At 39.0% G+C, this 22,553-nt stretch overlaps 1 protein-coding gene and 1 long non-coding RNA gene across 4 annotated transcripts in view; one reads left to right on the forward strand and one right to left on the reverse strand.

The window, feature by feature from the left end:
* The window catches only part of LOC137852792 (uncharacterized), a 288,725-nt gene that overhangs the window by 96,639 nt on the left and 169,533 nt on the right, over window positions 1-22,553 (reverse strand). The gene's annotated exons all lie outside the window — the stretch shown is intronic.
* Window positions 669-21,317, forward strand: INHBA (inhibin subunit beta A). 2 transcript variants are annotated; one of them, XM_068674897.1, is made up of 3 exons: window positions 669-826; window positions 3,493-4,013; window positions 14,337-21,317. In XM_068674897.1, the coding sequence occupies exons 2-3, from the start codon at window positions 3,626-3,628 to the stop codon at window positions 15,221-15,223; spliced, it is 1,275 nt and encodes a 424-aa protein (XP_068530998.1). In that variant the 5' UTR covers window positions 669-826; window positions 3,493-3,625; the 3' UTR covers window positions 15,224-21,317. The 2 variants fall into 2 exon arrangements, with proteins under 2 accessions (XP_068530998.1, XP_068530999.1); XM_068674898.1 differs by lacking the exon at window positions 669-826 and having other exon boundaries at window positions 3,264-4,013.

Genomic DNA, 22,553 nt, shown 5'->3' on the forward strand with positions numbered 1-22,553 from the left:
TTTTATTTCACGGGAGTTAAAGTCATACCTAAGAAAAAAAAAAAAAGAAAAAAAAAAAGAAAAACTGTCATTCATTGTAACTTATTTTTATGTGTCTAAATAGTTTTTAATAGTGACACAATCTGCATGTCAAGGAGCTCTGAGACTCGGACATGAGCAATATAGCTCAGTTTTGGAGAGCTTTAAAACTATCCCTAAGTTAACAGAAGGATAAATTTATACAAAGATTGAGCTAAAAATTATATCCTCTGCAAAAGGATTCTTAATCAAATGCATTTTCCTGAATTTGAAAGTAATCCAAATTTGTAGATAGATTATCTGATATATCCTCAGCATGATAGAAGACTAAAACGATTTGCTAACTATTAATTAAGTATCTGGCAAATACTGTATTTGAACTAAATCAGTGATATCTGCATCTAATAATATCTATATCTAGCTATGCAATAAAACAAGTTAGAGTGTGTCTTCCTGACTCATAATGTTTGCTTTCAGTCTCATTTTAGGTTCTATTCTTTAAATGGATACAGAGATCACCACTACAAGTTGAATTCACGATATTTTGTCATGCTAGACAATTAGGAGTTTCCATTAGATAATTACCAGAAGTATGTCTCATACAGGAAAAACAGTCAATTGCTGATGTAACAGGATTAACCAATCCAGCACACTGATCCGGCCCACTTACTTTTGACAGACACTATATGTGAGTGTACACATGAGAAGTACAGTATAAAGCTTCGCATTATAAGTACCACAAAGAGGAACTTCAGCAGTTCTTAATGCACAATACAGCAGTCTCCTTCTGAGAGTGAGGACTAGAGAGGTAAAACTTTAAACCAGCTTTTTTCTTTTAAAACTAAAACTTTTAATTCATGTGCATGCTGTTGCATATTGTTACGGATATATTGAATGAATGTATATACAGAGCTTTGCAGCTCAGGTAATTTTATGGAAAGAATCTGAACCATCATTTTTATATTTATCCAAACACTATGTATTTTTAGACATGAACATATATATATATATATATATAGGTATGTATGTAAGTACTAATGAACTATCTATCTGTGGTACTAGCAGACTCGCTTTTAGAAAACAATGCTTTTTGAAAAGTTATGCTTTAATGTTAAATCTGTCATCACCATGGCATGCAAGTATAATATGCTATACTTATATGTAATAGATTGTCTGTGATAAGTGTACCTGTTACATATGGCAAGCAATGTACACCTCACAACAAGAACCCAAACATACTTATCTGTCTTTTAAACTGAAATATGCCTATCCCTTACTTTTCATCAGACACTGTTGGGATAGGTGCTATATTAGAACTATAAATAACCCCTTTAATTATGTCATCTGTTAGTATATCTAATCATGAATGCATATTTTCATCTGAAATTATTTTTTCATCCAATTAAACTTTTAGTTCTATTTCAAGCTGACTTTCAGACTTCATATAATTACAACAGACTTTGGGCTGTTCATGAGATCCAAGAAATTTAGATGTATTATAGCGAGGTTTGTGTTACAAAGATGTGTTTATAAGAATGGCTGCAGGGTTTATAATGCTGACAGACCCGTAAGTGTAACAGTATATAACAGTATAGCAACTGAGGTCAGTAAAACACAGATGAGGGTGTACTGTGGATGCCTTATAACAGTGAAAGACTTATAAAAGACCTTAATTGAAAAGGACTTGCAATATATAACATTTGTAAAACTTTGGTTGATTGTTCAGTTACTTCTGTATGTTTCATTTAACTATAATCCCATGCCTGTCTCTCAGCCCATGTGTCTGTAATCATCTCATGGAAACTAGAGACCTTACAATGCTTATATTTATAAATTACTCCTTTCCACTAAAATACAATGGTTGACGGTAATATAGTGAAAGTGGAATATTTGCTGGGTAGGAGGTAACCACACCTGAGAAGAAGGCAGAAGTGCGCGAGAGAGAGAGTATGAAAGGAAGGAAAAGAAAGAGGGCTATTACTAAAAAAGGCTCTAAGAAAATTAGCAAAAGTTAGTCTGGTGCAGAAAAACCTCAAGTTAAACTCCATCAGCTTTTAGCGTTCTCATTTTCTGTTACCACATCCAAACATGAGGGAGTTTGCTAGCTTCACCCTTGCTAGGTAAGGAACAGAACAGAGATGCTGCAGAACATAAAGGTGATACGAAGTCATGACAGTAACATAGCAAATGCCTTTCTACTGCTGGGCAAAACCCTTGTCAGTATAAAATGCCAAGGATCTACCAACAGTGGCTGAAACTCTGTTTTTTCAACTATGTTTTATTCGTGATGTCTTATTCTAATATTATGATTGTGTCATTTAAATGAATGAAACAAAAAGTGACTTCTAATAACAATGGGCCAAATGTAGAAGATCTTACTCAGCCTTCACTCAGACAGAATTATTATTGGCATCGATGAGGGATTTGCCTGAGTCAGGAGCAAGTATGATTTGGCCAGATGACATGTAACACTTTCCATCTTCAAAGCATTTTTCAGACATTACTTGATTAACCCCAAACCTAAATATATCTGCCTGAGAACTTCTAGGCACAGACTAGCATAGAAGCAAGGATATTTCTGGTGCCAGGGCAGTACCTTAGCATGTCACAGATATGTGCCGTACCAACTCCGGCTTAGGTTCTCAGTGCCTGACCATGTACTGCAGCTGGAGAGCGGATCATGTATTATATAGCCCTCCAAACAACAGTGTTATTTTGCTCTTGTCAGATCTCTTGCCAGTGTTGATAACCTCCAGCATTTACAAGTGAGTAGAAAAGATCTTTTCTCTTCTACTCAAAGCAGAATAACATTCTGCCCAACAGACTCTCAGCCCCTGCCCTCAGCACCCTCTTGTTCGCAAGCTATTTAAGATCTCCTGCTATCCCTAACAATACCAGACAGGACAAGAGCAAGGTGCTCATTAATAAAAGGTTTCACTCTTTCCATTCATTCATGTTTCCTCTGTTTAGTTAAGCCAGTGATACTGTTGAAGGAATAAAACAAACAAAAAAAAAAAAAAAAAAAAGAAAGAAAGAAAAAAGGGTGGGGGTGGGGGGGAAGATGACGGCCAGGAGGGAGACAGGAGGGTCAAACTGTAAAAAAAAGAGAGTGAATTTACAGGAATTAAAAGAGATTTTAGAAAGGGGGGAGGGCAGAAAACCCGAGTAGTGATATTTGAAGAGAGGTGTGTGTTAGGGGAGCAATGAGCATAAGGAAGCCAGCCTGCCTGTTCCTCCCCCTTCCTAATCATAGCCTTTACTCACAGACAAAACTCCCTCCCTCTCCCATTCACTCACTCACTTTAGGCCAATCCGTCCTCTCCCTCTCTCTCCCTCTCTCTGTGTCTCTCTCCTACTCTGAGACAGAGTCAGAACTCTTCTCCCTGACAGCCACAAACATCTACAGCACTTATTGCATTCAGAGAGGGAACCTGCAAACAAAACTTCACAGAAAACTTTTGGTTCTTGTTCCAGAGAATTTGCTGAAGAGAAGGAAAAACAAACAAACAAACAAACAAACCAAACCAGCCCCAAAAAAACTGTGCGTGAAGGGGGAGGAAAAGCAGGGCCTTTTAAAAAGGGAATCACAACAACTTTTGCTGCCAGGATGCCTTTGCTTTGGAAGAGAGGATTTTTGTTGGTGCTTTGCTGGATTATAGTGAGGAGTTCCCCAACCCCAGGATCCGAGGGGCACAGTTCAGTCACTGACTGTCCATCATGTGCCCTTGCCACGCTCTCGAAGGATGTGCCCAGCTCACAGCCTGAGATGGTGGAAGCAGTAAAGAAGCACATACTGAACATGTTGCACTTGAGGGACAGACCTAATATCACCCAGCCGGTGCCCAAGGCAGCACTTTTAAATGCCATCAAGAAACTCCACGTGGGGAAGGTGGGAGAGGATGGCTATGTGGAAATAGAGGATGATGTTGGAAGAAGAGCTGAAATGAATGAAGTTGTGGAGCAAACCTCAGAAATCATCACTTTTGCGGAATCAGGTGAGTACTTAAAAACAAAACAGTAAAACAGCCTGCTTGCCAGAACTGCAATTAACTTCTTTTCTTCTCCTCAGCAGTACTGTTTTCTCCAAGGTTGTGGGATGAGACCTGGGGGAAGGGAGAAGGAGGAATGGGTTGGGGGGGGGGGGGGGGTCTCAGAAGGAATTTGATTTCTCTGACTTAGTCTTGGCTACAGATTACACTTGCTAAGCACAGGCAGCCACACAGGGAGGAAGCTCTTTAACCAATCTCGAGCAGAAAGTCAGGCTGCAAAGGGGTCCTCCAAACTGCTTGTGAAGCCAGAGTACTTGCACTAAAGTAGTGGATCGCAGGGCTGATGGTGAAACAAAAAGGGCTGAAGCCTTTTGGGGACTTTCTAAAGACAGAAAGTGATCTGCAAACTACTTGAGAAACTGCCCTTTCTTGTAAAAAATATAGTGGAAGTTATAAAATCTGCGGAAGCAGCTTTAACTTTTAGAAGCGAGAGGGCATTTTTGTTTTCTAATTTAACACAGCATCTTCGGCAGTAAAGAGTTGCAGGGACTGTCAGATGACTTCAATAGAACTGGACAAGTTGCTGTAGCTGATCCAATTTGTAATGCAGGCTTCTGCATACTGGAAAAAAGATTCTGCTCCTAAACCTCTCCTGCCAAAAAAAATGCACCCTATCAAGGTTGCATTTTGAACTCTTAAAGCACTGTTTTCCCTAACTGTTATGTAGTAAGAGCTAAGAATATTGATATTTTCTAACTAATAGCTTCAGGCTCACATCAACTGCCTATAGGAAACCACTCTAAAGTTGTACTTTACTGTCTTGTTCCTACATGAATAGGACCAGAACTCACTGTAATTCAATGTATATGTATGTGCATATATATCTGTTTGTATGTGCGAGTATATTTATATATGCAACAATGTCAATATCTTGCAATAACTCTATCATCTAACTAACAGCAACTTTTTATGATGCTGTCTAGCCAAAGCATTTTTCCTGTTGCCAAGACGGTTTTAAAAGAATGTCATTGTTTTGTTTGGTACAGCATATGGTAGGCAAAGTATGCAAAGGAACACCAAGCATTTTTGTTTAAAAGTTTGCTGCAGCAGTATAAACAATTAAGACAACACTCAGAGTTTCCAGTCCTGAAAACCTGTTGACTCAGATGTTCTGTTTGCAGGGAAGCCATGCACAAGAAGTGTGCATGCTTTTAAGAGCAGACATTCCTGCTAGCTGTCCGATTTCCAACTGTACAAGGAGCCCTTGCCTTTGGCGTCATTGTCAATACACACATTATCAGTCCCTTCAGTATGCAAGTGCGGGCTCTTCATTTTTTTTCATCCCACCCCCACTTCAGAAAGCAGGCAGATGTCAATGCCAGTGGTCCTGAGAAGCAGGAGTGGATCAACCTTAGTTCAGAAATGAGTTTTTAAATGCAATGAAATCCCTAGGCGATCTACGAGTCAGATTCCCCACCTGGTATTCAGCAGCTCGCTCTGAGCACTGTGAAACACATATGGCATGAACAGTGGTTTCTCTTCACTGTGTGAGTCCCAATCATTTGTAAACACATTATTGTCTCTCCTGAGCTCTGACACAAAGGAATTTGGAATTTGATATATGCCTACTCAGTATGACACCCTCCAACGGCAACTCCTGAAGCCATTGGCTCCTGGGCTCACGTGAGCAGTGAAAATCGTGCCATGGCCCACACACTGGCCAATAGTCCAGCAGCCACTGATCCCCCGCTATAAAATACCCAATACTAGCACATCACTTACTTTGATTTACATAGCATTGTCCTACCACTGCTAGCCAAATTGAAGAAGACTTATGCTATGGAGCTACGGGGCCGCATGCACTGGGCACAAGCTGTGTACTCGTGCAATTTCTTCCCTGCTCTCTCCTCCACCTAAGCCCATCCTGGAAACTGAGGCAGGAGGATTGCTCCAGCCCTGCATCCCATATCTGCCAGGTTTTTATTTGGGAGGATGTCTCAGCAACCGAGAAACTGTGTTCCAGCATTTGGGCTTATAACGGAAACGTTGACTCCAGTCTGTGGACTTCCAACTGCTGATACATATATTTTTCACCTGGAGCCGCTCGTAGATGCTAACACTGGTGGATCCACCATGCTTTACAGGTGCCAGTGCTGCAACACATGAATAAACTTCACCTGGGCTCTCTTCCACTCCTGCACCAGCGGTATTGTGTGTCAAATATTAAAGCAATATTATTTTTCCTGTTGAGGAAATTGAGGCAAAAAGAAGGCAAATGACATGCTGGGTAGGAATTAAAAGGAAAAAAAAAAAAAAAGACAGGAACAGAATATAGCCACATGGACAGTCCCCAGCGTTTGGTCTGTAGTAACTGAGAGGAGTATGGATAAGTTTAAAGCACCGAACATGTTACTCTCACAGTCAGGTTAATATTCTTTTTGCTTTTAATGTGAAACTCACTCTGTTTCAAAAGAGGAGAATAGGAAATCAATGAAAATGAATGGAAACCTCTCACATTGTATCAAATAAATGTCTATGGAAAGAGAAATAATACTTCAGGCTTTTTGCTCCTTTGGGTATGACTTGACATAAACCAGCCATTCCCTTTACCTTTCAGAAGCCACATTTACTACTTGCCTTCATAAAAAAAAACTAGTATTTCCATCCTTCATCAGCCGTATCCTCAGACATACAATGAAATGGAGTGAATGAACAAACAAGTGCCCTGTGCACGTGGCTCTGGCTTGAGACTGCTCTTTTATAAGAGACCAAAATTCAAGCAAGCATAGGCTACAGACAGTTAGAGGGGAAACTAAATGCAGGGAATATGTTTGAAGCACAGGTGTAGTTACGTCCAGGAAATCAGCAAAATAGTTGGCAGTTAGTTTTCACAGCTAACAAATCCAGGCAAATCTTTGCAAAACTAATGACCATGAGTATTGGGCAAAAGTTTACAAATGCACCCTACTGTCCTTTGGCAGTTTTACAAGTAAAACACGAAAGTGATTTTCTACTTGCATATCAAACTAAGATTACTAACCTCGATTAGTTCTGCTAGGAGGGTAGCTGTGCCAGAACTCTGTGGGTTATTTCAAGGACTTAAAAATTGTCTTTTGAGGAGAGGGATCATATAGATTCATGACGAGAAAATCCAACAGGTTCTGTAACTGAGATAGCGATTGCTCATAAAATATGTTTGGCTACTAACTTGTTCATTATTTTAAGTAGATAGCTTATTAGGCAGATCTGGGATTTTTCCAAGTGAATTTGATCCTGGCAACTAAACTACCAATGAAATGGGTTGCTAACGTCAGCACCCAAGAAGGCAATGGGAATTTCTGGGTAGAAATACTAATCCAAAGGCTTATCATTAGGAGAATTGTCAGAGGGGAAAAAACAAACAGACCAAAAAAAAAAAACACACACAAAAAAACACAACCAACACACATGCACACAAAACCACAACAAGTGTCACGGCTATTTACACTGCTTTTACCTTTCTGCCTCCCTTCCTACTGAATTCAAGGTGAACTGGCTTGATCAGGTGATACCAACTTTTTTTATAAGCAGATATGTGTATGTACACACTCACACCTTTTCTTAGCATGATGCCTACTCTTATATAGCCAGTCTGGCAGCTCAGGAGGAGGAAAAGGATGGGCCACTTATGACTCTTTAAATCATTTCATCAATTTTCTTTTGAAAGGAAATGGATTTAATGGTATGAATGTCTGTGCTGAATAAAGAATGGCCACGAGAGGGCACACTCCAAAGGCTTTTTACTCCGTGCAAGGCAACCTTCCTGCAAGCTTCTATTTTACCTAATTGAATCCTGAATCCCAGAGATCTTTATGCTTATCTGTAGCTTCTCTGAGTGGAGCTCTTGTTTCTCTCTTCTCGGTCATTTAAAAGACAGAGATTCACTGGAGTGGAAGACTGCAAGTTAAAAAAAATGCAGTGGAAGGAAATAGGCAAAGGGGAAAAAGATAAAACTGATAAACTGATGGATGCTGGAAGTTCTGGATATCTGGAATCAGAAATGATCATTATTATTTTTTACAAGATACTGAGAAATGTGACCATGAATCATCATCTGAGCTGATTTTCTCACATCTTTTTTTCTAATGCAGTCTCCTTGGCTTTCAGAAAACAAGCCTCTTTCTCCCCGGTTTTGGTGTTGCTTTTTTTTTTTCTTTCTTTCTTTTTCTTTCTCCTTGGCTTTGGCATACTCTATCGAAGATATGAAGTTTAGCAAATGAAAGCAAGTTACTTCCAGAAGAAGAAAGCCATTCTGAATTAATCTGTTCCTTTGTAACACAATGTGAGAATTCAAGGAGATTGGTTGCTTTGAGAACAATTTGAGAAAGCACACACGAATCTGAGAAGGTGGGAACCAGTTTATAAAAAGATACCTGAGAGACAGAGAGAGGGACAGAAAGTACTGTATGTGTCCCTCTGTGGGTAGTCATGCATTCAGTTTGGTATGCAAATCTAGCTGGAAATATATGGATATGCATTTGTTTGTATGCATGTATAAGCGGATGTATGTCTAGAGACATGGGTATGCCAGAGGAGGCATGCTTATAGACCCATGCAGCTGTACCTGCAACATTGTAATGTGGATAGATTCTTGCTTGTAAGTATGTGCCTTCATGTGCCCTCTTGTGTGCAGGATATACCTACACTGCTCATGTGTACATTCCTGCACAGATTCATGCTGGGCAGTCCTATCCACTTCTATCTATATGAGTGTGAAAAGGCAATCTCATGTCACGCAGCTGAGTTTTGCAAGATGTAATTTTGGACTGAACGTCAGTCTTCTGAAAGTAATTGGAAGTTTTGCTATTCATTTCAGTATACTTGCTATTTGGGCCTTACTGCACAGGAATCAAGTATTGTAATTAAAACAGTGACAGCTTTTGATCCACTTAATTTTAGAACTTAAAGTATTAAAAGTATATTAAAAAAAGTAATATCTCTTTTGTGAAAGACAAAGACTTGATATTATTTGTATCTTGAAATATGCTATTGGTGCAAGTGACCCTAAGCTTTCCTTGAGCTATTTTAGATGTGAATGCAAAACTCAAGTAACAAAAAGAACAAAACAAAACAAAAAACAAACAAACAAAAAACAACAAACACATCCAAACAAACACTTTTTTGTTTCTAAATATTTAAGGCCATGTGGGGGAAGGGCTTTCAATTTGGAAGGAACTCTAGGTTGTGGATGTAAAGTGCTTCTCTCCTGACAAAATGGCAGGGAACAGTCAAGGTTCACCAGAACCGAATTATTTCACATTCTGAGTGACCTTGTCAGTGCCCCTTTGGGTTAATTTTTCAAGAAAAGGTATTTGAATAAGTTTGTTGCTGCTTTTTTATTTTATTTTTCCCCCCTACAAATGCTTGGGAAATATATTTTTTTTTCTTTTCTCTCACAACAAAAATCCCATTTTGCTGGCAGTAAAGGGGATTTGAACATAGAGATAAGGTGTTTGTTATTTCTGTCATAATTCATCCTCCTTTTTCAAGAGGCAACCGTCACCCAGTCATGGAGCAGAAACAAAACTGTGCAACCCAGATGACCAGTCACATACGTGGGGTGGTGAATAGTTAGAATAAATTGTTTGTCAGTGATCCATAAGCTGAAATGTATTCAAAGAAATAGCCACTGCCTAATCGCAGTAATAACACATTTGTAATAATCAGTCTGCCCAGGGGATAATTGCCAGACGATAACAGTGCTAAATTCACTGAATAAATTCTGCCCTGTGAACAATTCATCTAACTCTAGTGGTCACTCATTAGTAAACATTTTGAGCAATTATCTCTCAATAACCATGCTCTTCTCTTTGCTCTCTTTAGAGGAACCTTTCTAGTAACCTATTTTTTTTTTCTGTCTCCTGGGGAACGGAAATGAGAAGTGAAGAGAAGGATGCTTTTGAATGTAATTACAGATTGGCACGCAGCACAAATTCCCCCAAATCTAAACATAGGCAGTAGTAAAGTTAGCAACTAAAAAAGGAAAAAAAAGCTTGCTTTGTATGGAAAAACAGTTCACTTACAGTATAACGTAAAAATGGTTCAAAATTAAGCAGTGGTGAAGAATGGAAATTTAAAGTAACAGCACCTTCTTACTCAATGAGCATTTCTGAATGGAAAATTTAAATACTGCGTATTAAGAGAAATTAAGAATAAGTCACATGATAAGTCAGGAAGCATAATCACTTTCATTCTGAAAAAAATCAGTCTTAATCATTTAACAGCATATGGTTGGGGAGGGACGTCATTTTAAGTATGTTAGCATTTTATTAAAAAAAGTAAATAAAAATCCTCTTAACTGCATAGCTTAAGCCCTCTCCGGTATGTGCACATAGCTTGAACTAATGGGGCCTGATCTTGAAGCAGGCCTCAAATTGCAAATCAATGAGCTTTGGCTGCGCAGCTGCAGCCCGGAGGGACCCTGAGCCTCAGGGCCTGGGCCGTGGCAGCCCTCCATGCTTTCCTTTACCAGGCAGTGGGCAGAATCCTTTGCATGAGCCCTTCTGGAGGCAGAGAGCAGGGCACCTGTGTGGGCAGGTTCAGGTTTCTGTCCTAAAAGGGTGTACGAGCACCACTGAAGAGAAAAACAGATACGAGCAAACTCTCGTGCTGTGTATACCGATGCTATGCTTTCTTTCCATTCAGTAACTCCCTCCATTAAACTTTTTACCATATATGCACTACTTTATAGGGCTTATATTTTTAACCATTTTTCATGGCGTTTGCCGTGTCCCAGTGCTGCTAGAGGGTTCTCTCGGCGTCCCAGCCCTTTTCCTGGAAGGGACTTCTGCCTAGCAGCAAAGCAGAGAAGTGGCCTCTCCAAGGCTGTTGGAAGGGGAGATGAGGAAAACCAATCAAAGGGGGCCAAAGTAATCCCTCGTCTCCTTTTCCAGCCTCTTTCTGCCACGATAACAATCCAGCCTGTTGCTGTTGCCGTTTATATGAGCACTGAAGTGATGAAGGCATTGCCACTGTTGTGCTGTGGGTCTTTCCACAGGAGTCAGGCAGGAGGAGCAGGATGATTAGAAATGAAAAAAAGACCCTTGCAAATCAGTTGTGGCAGATGAGAAGTCAGGACAAAGGGATCAACGGAGTGTAATTATGGAAGTGATATTACCCCGAACATGCAGGAATGTCTCCTCTTATAATTTCAGTTAGATGAACAGCATGTATTTCTAAGAGCTTGAACGAGGTTGTTAACTCAGACCAGAAAGGAAAGACTGCTAAATCCCTAAGCAAAACATGGAGAAAATGAAATACAGCAGAATTTTGTCTCGGAAAACCTGAAGAATGTATTTTATCGTAGCACAGAAATTTTTTGGAAATATAAAGATCCTGTTATAAAGTGAATGTGTAATCATCAGAAGCCCGATCCAGAGATCGCAGTTCAATTCTAGCCCAGGCCAAAACCCAATTTCAAAATGAGCTGGTCTGAGCATAATTAACCTTGCAAAGATTGCAGCATTCATATCGTTTGTGCTGGATGATCACAACACACCAATTGTGAATGTGGAGAGAATTCAGAAAAGCTAATTTTTTTTCCTAATATAAAAGAATGCTTTTTATCCCCAGCCTTGCACCATTCCAGTTTCCTTCTAAAAAGGATCTGAGAAAGGGAATGATTTTTTAAATTGTTTTAAAACCTCTTATTAGTTATGTCAGTTTGAGGACTCAGTATTTTGTGTCATGCAGGAATATTAGTCTCATATAAGCTTCCTGCATCTTGTTTAGAAGCTGAATTGACCATTTGTGTGTGAAAATGTAGCTAACATTAATATCCAGTACAATAACAACCTACAGGGAAGCTGTTATAGCTGCATAAGGACGGGTCATATGCTACCTTGCTCTAACTCACTTTTCTCCAGTGAAAAAAAGCAACGCAGATGTGCTCCTGTACTTTTGCTTTCTCATATCTTTAGTAATGAGGAAAAAATCAACTTCCACATATACAGGAGCATATGAAAAAACAATTATCAGAGTTCTTGAGATCTTGTTTCTTTCATGTAATATCTGTCAAAAAGAGTGGTTGCATGGGTACACTTCCGGGCCAGTGCATAAAGTAATATGAATATTTACTGTTGGAGATATGTCACTTCATAACTATTTTCAGTTCCCACTGGAATGGAAATAACAGAATGTGAAATACCATGCATTAGCACTTAACAGCTTTAAGTTATTCTGTAACACAGAGCTGCCCAGCTTTTCTGGTCTTAAGGGCCACACAGCTTCTTCCCCAGTCAGGCCAGGGCTGCACACCCCAGCTGCTCTCTTCAGAGCACATGATGGAGCCAGTTTTCCATGTCCATGTCCAGCACTGCTGATCTGCTCATTCACAGGATCCCTCCTAGCACCAGAACTGCTGTCTGTGTCCATCCTAGTACCTCAGGAACATGGTATAAGTTTGTGAGACAGGGTCAGGGGGTTGAATGTGCAGGCTGTATCAGAGGTCCTCACAGGCCTTAGAAGTAACCAGTCTGATAGAGCACGGTCTCTATAACATCCCTACATAGTATGCAGCCAGCCTCTTGGACCAGGTTTCCTTCGGATTGGAAGAATGTCACTGTACACCTCCTCATGCTCTGAAACCCAGGCCAGTGAGGGATTAATACCTATCAACTACCCTCTGCTCCAACATAGCTGGCAGCTTAGCCAGGGTTTCACTTCCAGAATGGAAAAACTGGTGTTAGCCTTCAGTCATTATTGAATGACTCTCATTTAAAAAATACTAGAAAAACAGTAACTCTGCCACTCCCCACAGTACTGGTCAGTTTGCTCTGTCTTTTCTATAATCCACTTCCTTTTTTAAGGTACAGTCCCATGGGTTCACATAGCTCTCTTAGAAATTAATGGAGCTTGCTTTGGAGACAGGCATCAGCAAAGTCTGTGAGAAGCAGTTAACACAAACCATGTGTTTTCCTATCTCAGTGACAGTTAAAGTCTACAATTTCACACTCTCACTTAGAGGGAAAACAAAAACAAAACACTGCGCCCTTTGGCCACACTAATTCAGACATGTCTGTCTCTTTGACCTGGGAATGCCACCAGGGAAAGCTGAATGTCAGTGCCAGGACTTCACAGAGGGGGAAAGCAACAGGTAGCTCAAAGGGCAATACAGCCTGTGTACAGAATTTAGAAACCAGGAGTGGTAAGATAGTCAGGGAAGTCATGTTAAGTGGAGTTCAGAGGCAATGGGAAGCAAGGAGGAGACGACCACAAGAGCAGTTTTTCCTGTATGCTTCCTACCACTTCAGTTTTCTTCACCACTCACCCCCTTTTCAGGGTGCAAAATTCTGCTTCTTTTAAAAAATAATACCCCTTCCCCACAGCAAATTCATTCTCTCTTAACTTTTTCATGCTCCAGTGATCAAATCATTAAACAGCCCTCATTATTCATTCCAACTTCTGCCAGGGATATGAGCTCTGTATCAGAGAAACACCCCCTCACCATCATAATCATCATCATGACATCTAAGCAAGTTGATACAATTATGCCAGAGAACCATCCTCATAATTATACAGTTCTTTAGCACATTTTTTCAGTGTATTCACCATTACTATAATCACAGCGAGTACAGTGTGTTAAATTAAGAACAGGATTTACAGCTAACATCTCACAGGATGAAGTCTGCCTGCTGAAGTTCTGCAATTCTTTACAATAAAGCTCTGCAACCCTCTGAAAGCTTAGGCTTATGTGTTAGTATTTCTTTGTTTTTGAGACAACTGACATTTACAACTCATTTTAAAATGCACATGAAGAATGGTGTTTTACAGAGGGAGAAAGGACAGACCTCATTCCCACCTCATTTCCAAAGAACTCACTCCCCAGCCTTAGCTATTAGGTTCAGATTTGAATGTGTATGATACACATAGTCATGGACTGTCGTCACAAACTCATTTCTGCCTTTCAGTTAATAGTGATCACAAAGGCAACTCTAGGAAGTGAACTCTTAGCAGCTACTGATGCTTATTTGCCATGCATTGCATAAATGCATAAATGAACATAAAGATATGATTGCTATAACAAAAAGCTTATAATACGTTACTGGCAGTGTTAAAATATGGTACTGGAAAGCAACAGACAAACAAGTAGTTTTCTAAAGAATTTTCACAAAAGCATCTGAGAAGGGGATTAGGTGAAGAAAGGTTAGAACAGAAGAATCATAAGAATGTAAAGAGCAAAATAGGAAACCTAGGGAACTCCATGTCTGCAATGACAATAAGGTCTCTTTAACAGAATGCAAACTGACATACTAACTAGCTCTTCCTGTCTATTTTCATTTACCAAATCAGGCACACCCAAGAAAACATTGCACTTTGAGATTTCCAAGGAAGGCAGTGAGTTATCAGTGGTGGAACATGCTGAAGTGTGGCTCTTCCTGAAGGTCTCCAAGGCCAACCGGAGCAGGACAAAAGTCACCATCCGCCTGTTTCAACAGCAGCGGCAGCCAAAAGGCAACTCTGAAGGAGCAGAAGATATGGAGGATGGAGGGCTGAAAGGTGAAAGGAGTGAGACTCTGATTTCAGAAAAGGCAGTGGACACCCGAAAGAGCACTTGGCACATCTTTCCTGTCTCCAGCAGTGTCCAGAGACTCCTGGACCAAGGCAAGAATTCTTTGGATGTGCGGATTGCCTGTGACCTGTGCCAAGAGACTGGGGCAAGCCTGGTGCTACTGGGCAAGAAGAAGAAAAAGGAAGATGATGGGGAGGGGAAAGAAAAGGATGCTGGAGAAGTCCCAGGAGAAGAGGAGAAGGAGCAATCACACCGGCCCTTCCTGATGATGATTGCCCGGCACTCAGAGGACCGTCAGCACAGGCGGCGAAGACGAGGCCTGGAGTGTGATGGCAAAGTCAACATCTGCTGTAAGAAGCAGTTCTTTGTCAGCTTCAAAGACATAGGATGGAGTGACTGGATCATTGCACCTACAGGTTATCATGCCAACTACTGCGAAGGAGAGTGCCCCAGCCATATAGCAGGCACATCTGGTTCGTCATTATCTTTCCACTCCACTGTCATCAACCATTACCGCATGCGGGGCCATAGCCCCTTTGCCAACCTCAAGTCATGTTGTGTGCCCACCAAGCTGCGGCCCATGTCCATGCTCTACTATGACGATGGCCAGAACATCATCAAGAAAGATATACAGAATATGATTGTGGAGGAGTGTGGCTGTTCATAGACACGTATGTGCACAAGACTCTTCTTTTTATGTTGAGAAGAGAACGTTTTAAAAGCCCAAGAAGAGGAAAGACCTGACACGGTATAAAAGCCTTTTTGAACAAAACAATCATCTGAAATAAAAACAAGAACAAGCAAATGAAAACAAACAAACAAACAAACAAAAAAAAAACAAACAACAAAAAAACACAACTACACACAAAAAAAAAGAGGGGACAGTAAAAATAATAAATAGAAAAAGACATATTGAGGATCAGAAAAGACTACAGCTATAAAGAGGAAGAAAGCTTCACGATCCCAGGCTTGAATGAGATACGTTTGAATGACGGTATGGGTTGGGGATTTCCCCTTCCTTTCAGTATGCTCTTTATCTTATTAGATAGTATGTTAAGCATTAGCTATTACTAGGGGAAATATGTTCCCTCCCCTAGCTACCCATCAGTTCAAGCCATGGTAGCAGCTCATCTAACCTGCAGCAGTTTGGACAAAGTCCAAAATGTCATTGAAATTCCTTGAAAAGCCATGTGTATGAACACTACATTCACTGGCACTTTCCCCAAAAATTTACCAACGAACTGAGTAGGTGTGTAGTGTTTGTGTGGATATATATGCGGCTATGTATTTATATACATACCTTTATACATACAGACACTACACACTTACATATACTTACATTGGTAAAGAGACAATATTGTGCAGGTGTATACACCTTCATCTTCTGCACTACATTTACAAAAAAAAAAAAAAAAAGAAAAAAGAAAAAAGAAAAGAAAAATGAAGAAAAATGATTAAAAAGAGTGAATGAAAGAATAAAAGTTACATATTGTAAAGGTGCTTACAACGTTAGAACTATGCAACCTAGTTGGTTTGAAACTGTTTACCTGCAAGAGAAAGAAAAAAAAAAGAAAAAAAAAAGAAAGACTTTTTTTTTAAATGGAAGTAACTTGTTTAAAAAAAAATCTTCAGTGAGAGATACTTGAAAGGAATATGTTTGTCCAGATACTGGAGCCAAACATTTCTATATTTTGTAAAAAAAAATTTTTAATCGTTTACTATTTGCACTACAATGGTGTCTGACCTGTCTAATCCTTATTTAACAAACATTTGCAAGGGAGGGTGGTTGGGTGTGGGAGGGGTTGAGAGCTGCACTTATTGTGAGCTATACAAGAACTGCTACAGCACACAAAATAGCTATTTTTATTATTATAATTATTATTATTATTTTGTACCTTAAACTGAATAGACACATACACCAAAGACACTTGTGCGAGCCTCTAAAAAGTCTGTTTGTGGTTGGTACCATTCACCTGTAATAAGTTATGGTTTGAATTAAGGGTCAGTGGGTTGATTACATTCAGGCTAGTATATCTGCTAACCAGTTAAATTCAAATTCTTCCCTAAACAGAAAATTGTAATTTGAAGAAAGCCCTCAAAAGCCCTGGGATGTGTATCCAAGGTGCTTGAATCCAAGGTCCATAACTGTACTTGTTTTGCATATACAACACAAGACTTATCCCTGATGCACAGCAACTGTGCATCATTGGGAAACAACTTTATACAAGGGACATACATATATATATGTATATATATTTCTGTATGTATATATGTATGTATACACAAGGTATAAGCACTTCTGGCTTCACTTTAATGTTCTTAAAACAATGAATGTTTGTGTGCAAAGCACAATATGTTTAAAGCTTGTTTGTTACTAACAAGCATGAGCGTTCAAAATGGTATTTGTGTGAGAAGAACCTAAAGTGCTGGTGTACACTTAGAAAATATTGATGTAAAATTGCAAGCAGCTTTGGGCCATGCCCACCATCACCCCTGCAAATACAAAGAAAATGTTGGATTTCTGTTTGAAACGCAATCTTAAACAAAAGGCTGGCCATCTCAACCACCACCCTCTAGCACGACAACTCTTAATGGGTTTGCGCGTTACCTGTAAAACCTAATTTTCAGTGTCAACACCTAACCTGAAGGGTCCAACCCATAGGGCATAGGTAGATAGGTTTAAAAAAAAATTCTATCGCTGTTGTATTTAAAAGAATGTTAAAGTTACAATGTGTGTCTTTGGGTAGGGGGAGATGAGAAGAAGGTATGGGAGAAACCTTTAGGCCCTGTTTACACTGAGTTTGATAACCCTGAGCCTGAATCTTCAGACTCTCACAGGTTTGCAGGACCAAGCCCCTGTTAGCTGCCTTCTGACAGGAAGGGCTTCAAAATGTCTCTCACAGAAAGCAGCGCTAACATGGCTCCCCACCTTGCTGAGAGCACAGTCTGTTTAAAAAAAGAAAAAAAAAAGAAAAAAAAAAAAAAAAAAAGATAGCACAATTTAACCCAGTCACATTGGCTAGGGATAGCGTGTTAGCACCTTCATGGCGAGAACCATGTTTAAGCAGTGTAATCAGGGCCTTCATTTTTTGTCAGCCAAAACTGTTTGTGTGTGTGTGTGGGTTTGCTCTGTGTCTGTGTGTGTGTAGATGTATGTGTGCATGGGAGCGTGTCTGTATATGTATGTATCGATAGAGATTTAAAAAGAAAAAAAGGAAAAAAAGAAAAAAGAAAGAAAAGAAAAAAAAAGCCCTTTTGTCCGTTGAATAGATATCAACATACATGCTTATAGCTAAGTTTTCTATCTAATTTATTTCACAGTATTTAGATTGCATAGTACAGCTAATGGGTTATACATTTATGTACTTTTTATACAATGCATTTTTACAGACTTGTTTGCAGTTTGCAAAAAAAAAAAAGATTAAAAAATTGTAACAATTGGGTGAACACTAAATTTGTCACTAAAGTATTCTGTAAAATATCAAGGCTTTCTGATTTAAATTATTGCAGATTTTATTTTATTTTTTTTTTTTAGTATTTTCTTCCTGGGGAAAGGGAGGGATGAGGGATACCAAATGGTGGGGGGGGGGGGGGGGGGAAGATGCACAAATAATCTATCTTTATAATTTAAACAAATCAAGTTCCTGACCCTGCTTCATTTGAAGCAAGTGGCAGAATTGTTGTTGATTTTTCTAGAAGTAGGGCCAGGCTCTGGAACTGCTGTGGCAGGAACATAGCCTGTGACAGCTAAGGACAGTACCTTTTATTTCACTGAACTTTGGACCTGGACTTAAAATTAGATGCATATTGCCCATCTACCCTTACTTATGTCCACAGGCTCATTGATGTCTACAGATCTCCTTATAAGAGTAGTAAAACTATTTACATGACTAAAGGTAAGGCAGGCTGAACCACAGGTTCCTTGTGCTATAGGCAGTGTGAAGGGAGAGAACAGATTTTGAATGAGTGGCACCATATCCAACAATATTTAATTTAATTGATTGTTCAAAAACGGGCTGCTTGTATCATGGTTGGTCTCAGAATGTAGTGGCAAGGGAAGCAGGTGAGATGGCTCATGTTGGCTAAAATTATTCTCATGTGTGATTAATTAAGAGCATTGGAGTCCTGAAATCCCAGCACCTTCCCAAAAGCGACAATGGCAAAACTCCCATTGACTGTAAGTAGGGTAAGTTTAGGCTCCTGGTTTTCCTGGTCAAAGCTGACAGAGCCTTTAAAAAGAAGTCTGATACTGAGTTTGATACCAACTTTTATGTGGTGCACAGGGGCTGGCCCTGGAAAACGTGAAACTAGCCTGAGAGAATTTCCAAGTGAGGAAAGAAAAGGGGATTTTTACATGTGGTGAGTGGGTTGCATGATAGGTACATCAAAAACACAAGAAGGTTTTTCAAAGCAAGAAGTAACTGTTCCTAAGCCCTGCTTTTTAGCTTTCATTTGTGTGTTTATACTGTTCACAAATTTTAAAGGTTTCTCCCTCCAATCTCTATATTCAGTCATGGGGTTTTGATTTGTGGTCAGAGTTATTTAAAGCAGGGGGAAATGAAAAACTATATGATAAAATAAAGTAAGAAATCGGGATGTTAATCAAGACTGACTGATTCCAGTAAAACACCCCACCCCTGATAATTTGGTTTAATTAAATCTGCATGCACTTAAAATAGCATTAGAAATTGTTACCATATTTAAACAGTTGTTCAAGGACATGCAGTCTCAAAAATTACTTCTCCCTTCAGGTACTACTATACCAAAAAGAAAAAAAAAAAGAAAAAGCTTTTAACTACTAACACATTCCTTTCTGTATAACCCGTTTCCTTTTTATATTGAAAATGTATTTTCAGTATATATTTGATCACAGAAATGTACTTGTTTAGTACGTCCACAATCTTCTTGTTTCAGAGCTGATGACATTCAGTGGTCTTTCCCCCTCTTCAAGTCAGATGTTCACTGTATCCATGGCCTAAGAAACTGCCAGAAGTGCACATTAAGATGTTTCTTTGGGAGGGCTGAATGTATTTGTATTCTTGGGGTTTAGCAAAAGGAAATGCTAACAGATGCTTATAATTATTCTGCACTTATATGTCACAGCAGAATACAGATCTAGGGCCTGAAACTGCAGAACTGAATGAAATGGGAGTTTTGTCATTGACTTGAATAGAAACAGCCTTTTACCACATTGTTGCAAACTAGGACTCTGTTATAAATACCTACTCTTTTGTATTTAGTTGAGATTCAAGTCATCAGGTTCATATAACTGTGACATCACAAGGCCATGTAGAGGCTAGCAGCAATATCTCTGAATCAGAGAAGTTCAGGCATCTGTAATGTCTATGTGCAAAATGAGAACTTTTATGGACTATAGTTACTCATGGTATAGTGCCTTACTCTGTAAGCAATGCTGTTGATTCCAGAGGGTCTCCTTTCCTAGAAAGTTACCAGTCATCATGAATAAAGTGAGCAGAATCTATTTCTGGAGCGTAGGTAGAAGAGAGGTGATGGAAATTAGTAATTACTTTAAGTTAAACCTCATGTCAATGCTGTGCATCAGTATAAGAATCAGATGCTAACATTCTGACACTGAAGAACTTTACTCCCCATCTGCTCTCACAGCATTACATGTGGAGTAAAAAGGTTTTCAGTTAGAGTAATGAAAACTGTCATTTGTCCTTTCATGAACAATTATAATCAATGTTTTGATAGGCAGAAACAAACAACACTTCTGGGTTATATAGCTATTTATTTTTTGAGATACAGTGAATCTGTGTTAATTCTCAATGAGTTTCTTTATATTTAAATACTTTCAGAAACAATACATTGACGATGGGTTGAAGATATATATATATATGTATGTATATATACATATTATATATATCTACAATATATATACACACACAACTATATATATATGTATATACATATATATATATATAAATTATGAAAGCCAAGATATTATGAAGCCTATTTTGTTTTTATCATTTTGTGTTTTGTTGTTGATATTATTATTATTATTGTTATTATTATTATTTTGCATACTACATGCAGTGCTTTAACCAATGTCTGTTTGGCTAATGTAATTAAAGTTGTTAATTTATATGAGTACATTTCAACTATGTCAATGGTTTCTTAATATTTATTGTGTAGAAGGACTGGTATTTTTTTTATTTACATTATGTTTAAAGAGGTAACAGTTTGATATGTTCTCATTTGTTTATATTAGAAGTTATTTATTTTCACGGCATTCCGTCTGGTATTTTGATATTTGGAAGGCATGCTACCTATACTTTGTACAGTTAGTGGGCAGTATTCAGCAGCTCCCGGTAGATTTTTAGGCCCTGTGTTAAATAAAAGACATGTTTGGGATTTCTATTTTAGATCTTTCTTATTGGTTTGCCAGGACCATTCAGTGCACTTACTGCCAGACACCCTGCCTGCGTGACCAATTTATTCCTACTGTATTTACCCAGGACAGAGGACCAAAACCACCTCTAGTGTAAGTCTGGTGACTTCAGTGAAGTTACACCAGAGATGTATTTGGCTCACCGAGAAATTGCTTGTACAAATCAGTGCAAAGAAAGGACAGAAAGCAAGCAAGCAAGCATCTTTGCATTTGAAAGAGGATTTCAACGTGTTAAAAATGTTTGGGTCAGCTACTATTTTATTTTACTTTGTTCTTTTTGTTATTTTGCTCTTTCTTATACAACAACAGCAACAACACAAGTGAAATAAATAAAGGGAGTTTCACCAAGCATTGTGTAATCGTCCCTTAATATGCATTCCTGGTTGGGAAATACATGGGACCTGGGGAAATACCAGAAAATACCAGAGATGAAACGTGGGTTCCTCTTTGGATCAAGCAGTGCGATGCCTTTCTGTTTGGTGTCACCATCCTAACTCTGCATTCAGACTCACAGTCCTACATGTAATGCAATTTTAGGTTGTTCCCTTCTTAGGAAACAGAGACAGTATCAATGCCACAGCCCGTGTCAGCTCCCCTCTGCCCGCAGGCTGTTAGGTGTTCAGCTACCATAACCACAATTCCCTTGAATAACCCAGAATCAGATGCTTACCCTGACAAAAAGAGAATTTGCATTACCCAGACAAAATTGCAAAATTGTCAGTTCACATGTACTCATTTATAATCAGTTCACAGGCAGCCAGAGTGAGAAATCATCTGAGTACTCTCATATTTGAAATTAAAGCATACTTATGAGGGGTTTTCACCAGTCTTTGCATTCTTAGGGTGATAAATGGACTCCTGCTATATTCCAGTGGGCTGAGAATCAGGAAACAAGAATCTTGAGGTTGATCTTTAAATGGATTACTTGCATGGTGCTTAAGCATGGGCCACCACAGCTATTAGCATGCCTTTTAATAATCAGACATTGAAAGCCATTCTGCAAAGTCTGAAGAAGTGAGTTGCTTTCCTCTAACTGAGAACAAGTTTTCAATAAATCAGTGCAATCATGACTACAGAAAGCTTTTGTTTCAGAGAAAATTAAGACATGATTGAATATTTGCTTTCATTCCTTTGTTATGATCACTATTATTATTATTGCCATCAAGGACAAACCCAACTGGCTTTGGAAGTTGCACTAGCAATAAAATAAAATCATGAGGCCTATTTGATTCAAACCACTAGCTTATTAACCTGCTAAAAATGAAGCTTACACTTCAGGTGTAAAATGGGAAGTTATCCTTTCTCTGGCATGACATGAAGTGCAACACTGGATGGTGTAATCCAGATTTTTTCCATTACACAGCTGTTTGATTTTCTTTTTAGTTTAAGAATGCTATTGAGAACTGTTGCTATTGTATGGGCTTGTTGAAAAGCCCCGGCTCAAAGAACAGTGGAGAGCTAAGAGCTGCCTTTTGCATGAGCTGAACAATCTGTTAAAGCCAAAAAAACCTGCCCTAAACAAATTAGACCATGCTAATAATATACTGACAAAGGCAGATAACACCAAATGGTTTTATGAAACAGA

The sequence above is a fragment of the Anas acuta genome, chromosome 2 (genome assembly GCF_963932015.1).
Source record: "Anas acuta chromosome 2, bAnaAcu1.1, whole genome shotgun sequence".
Classification (NCBI taxonomy): domain Eukaryota; kingdom Metazoa; phylum Chordata; class Aves; order Anseriformes; family Anatidae; genus Anas; species Anas acuta.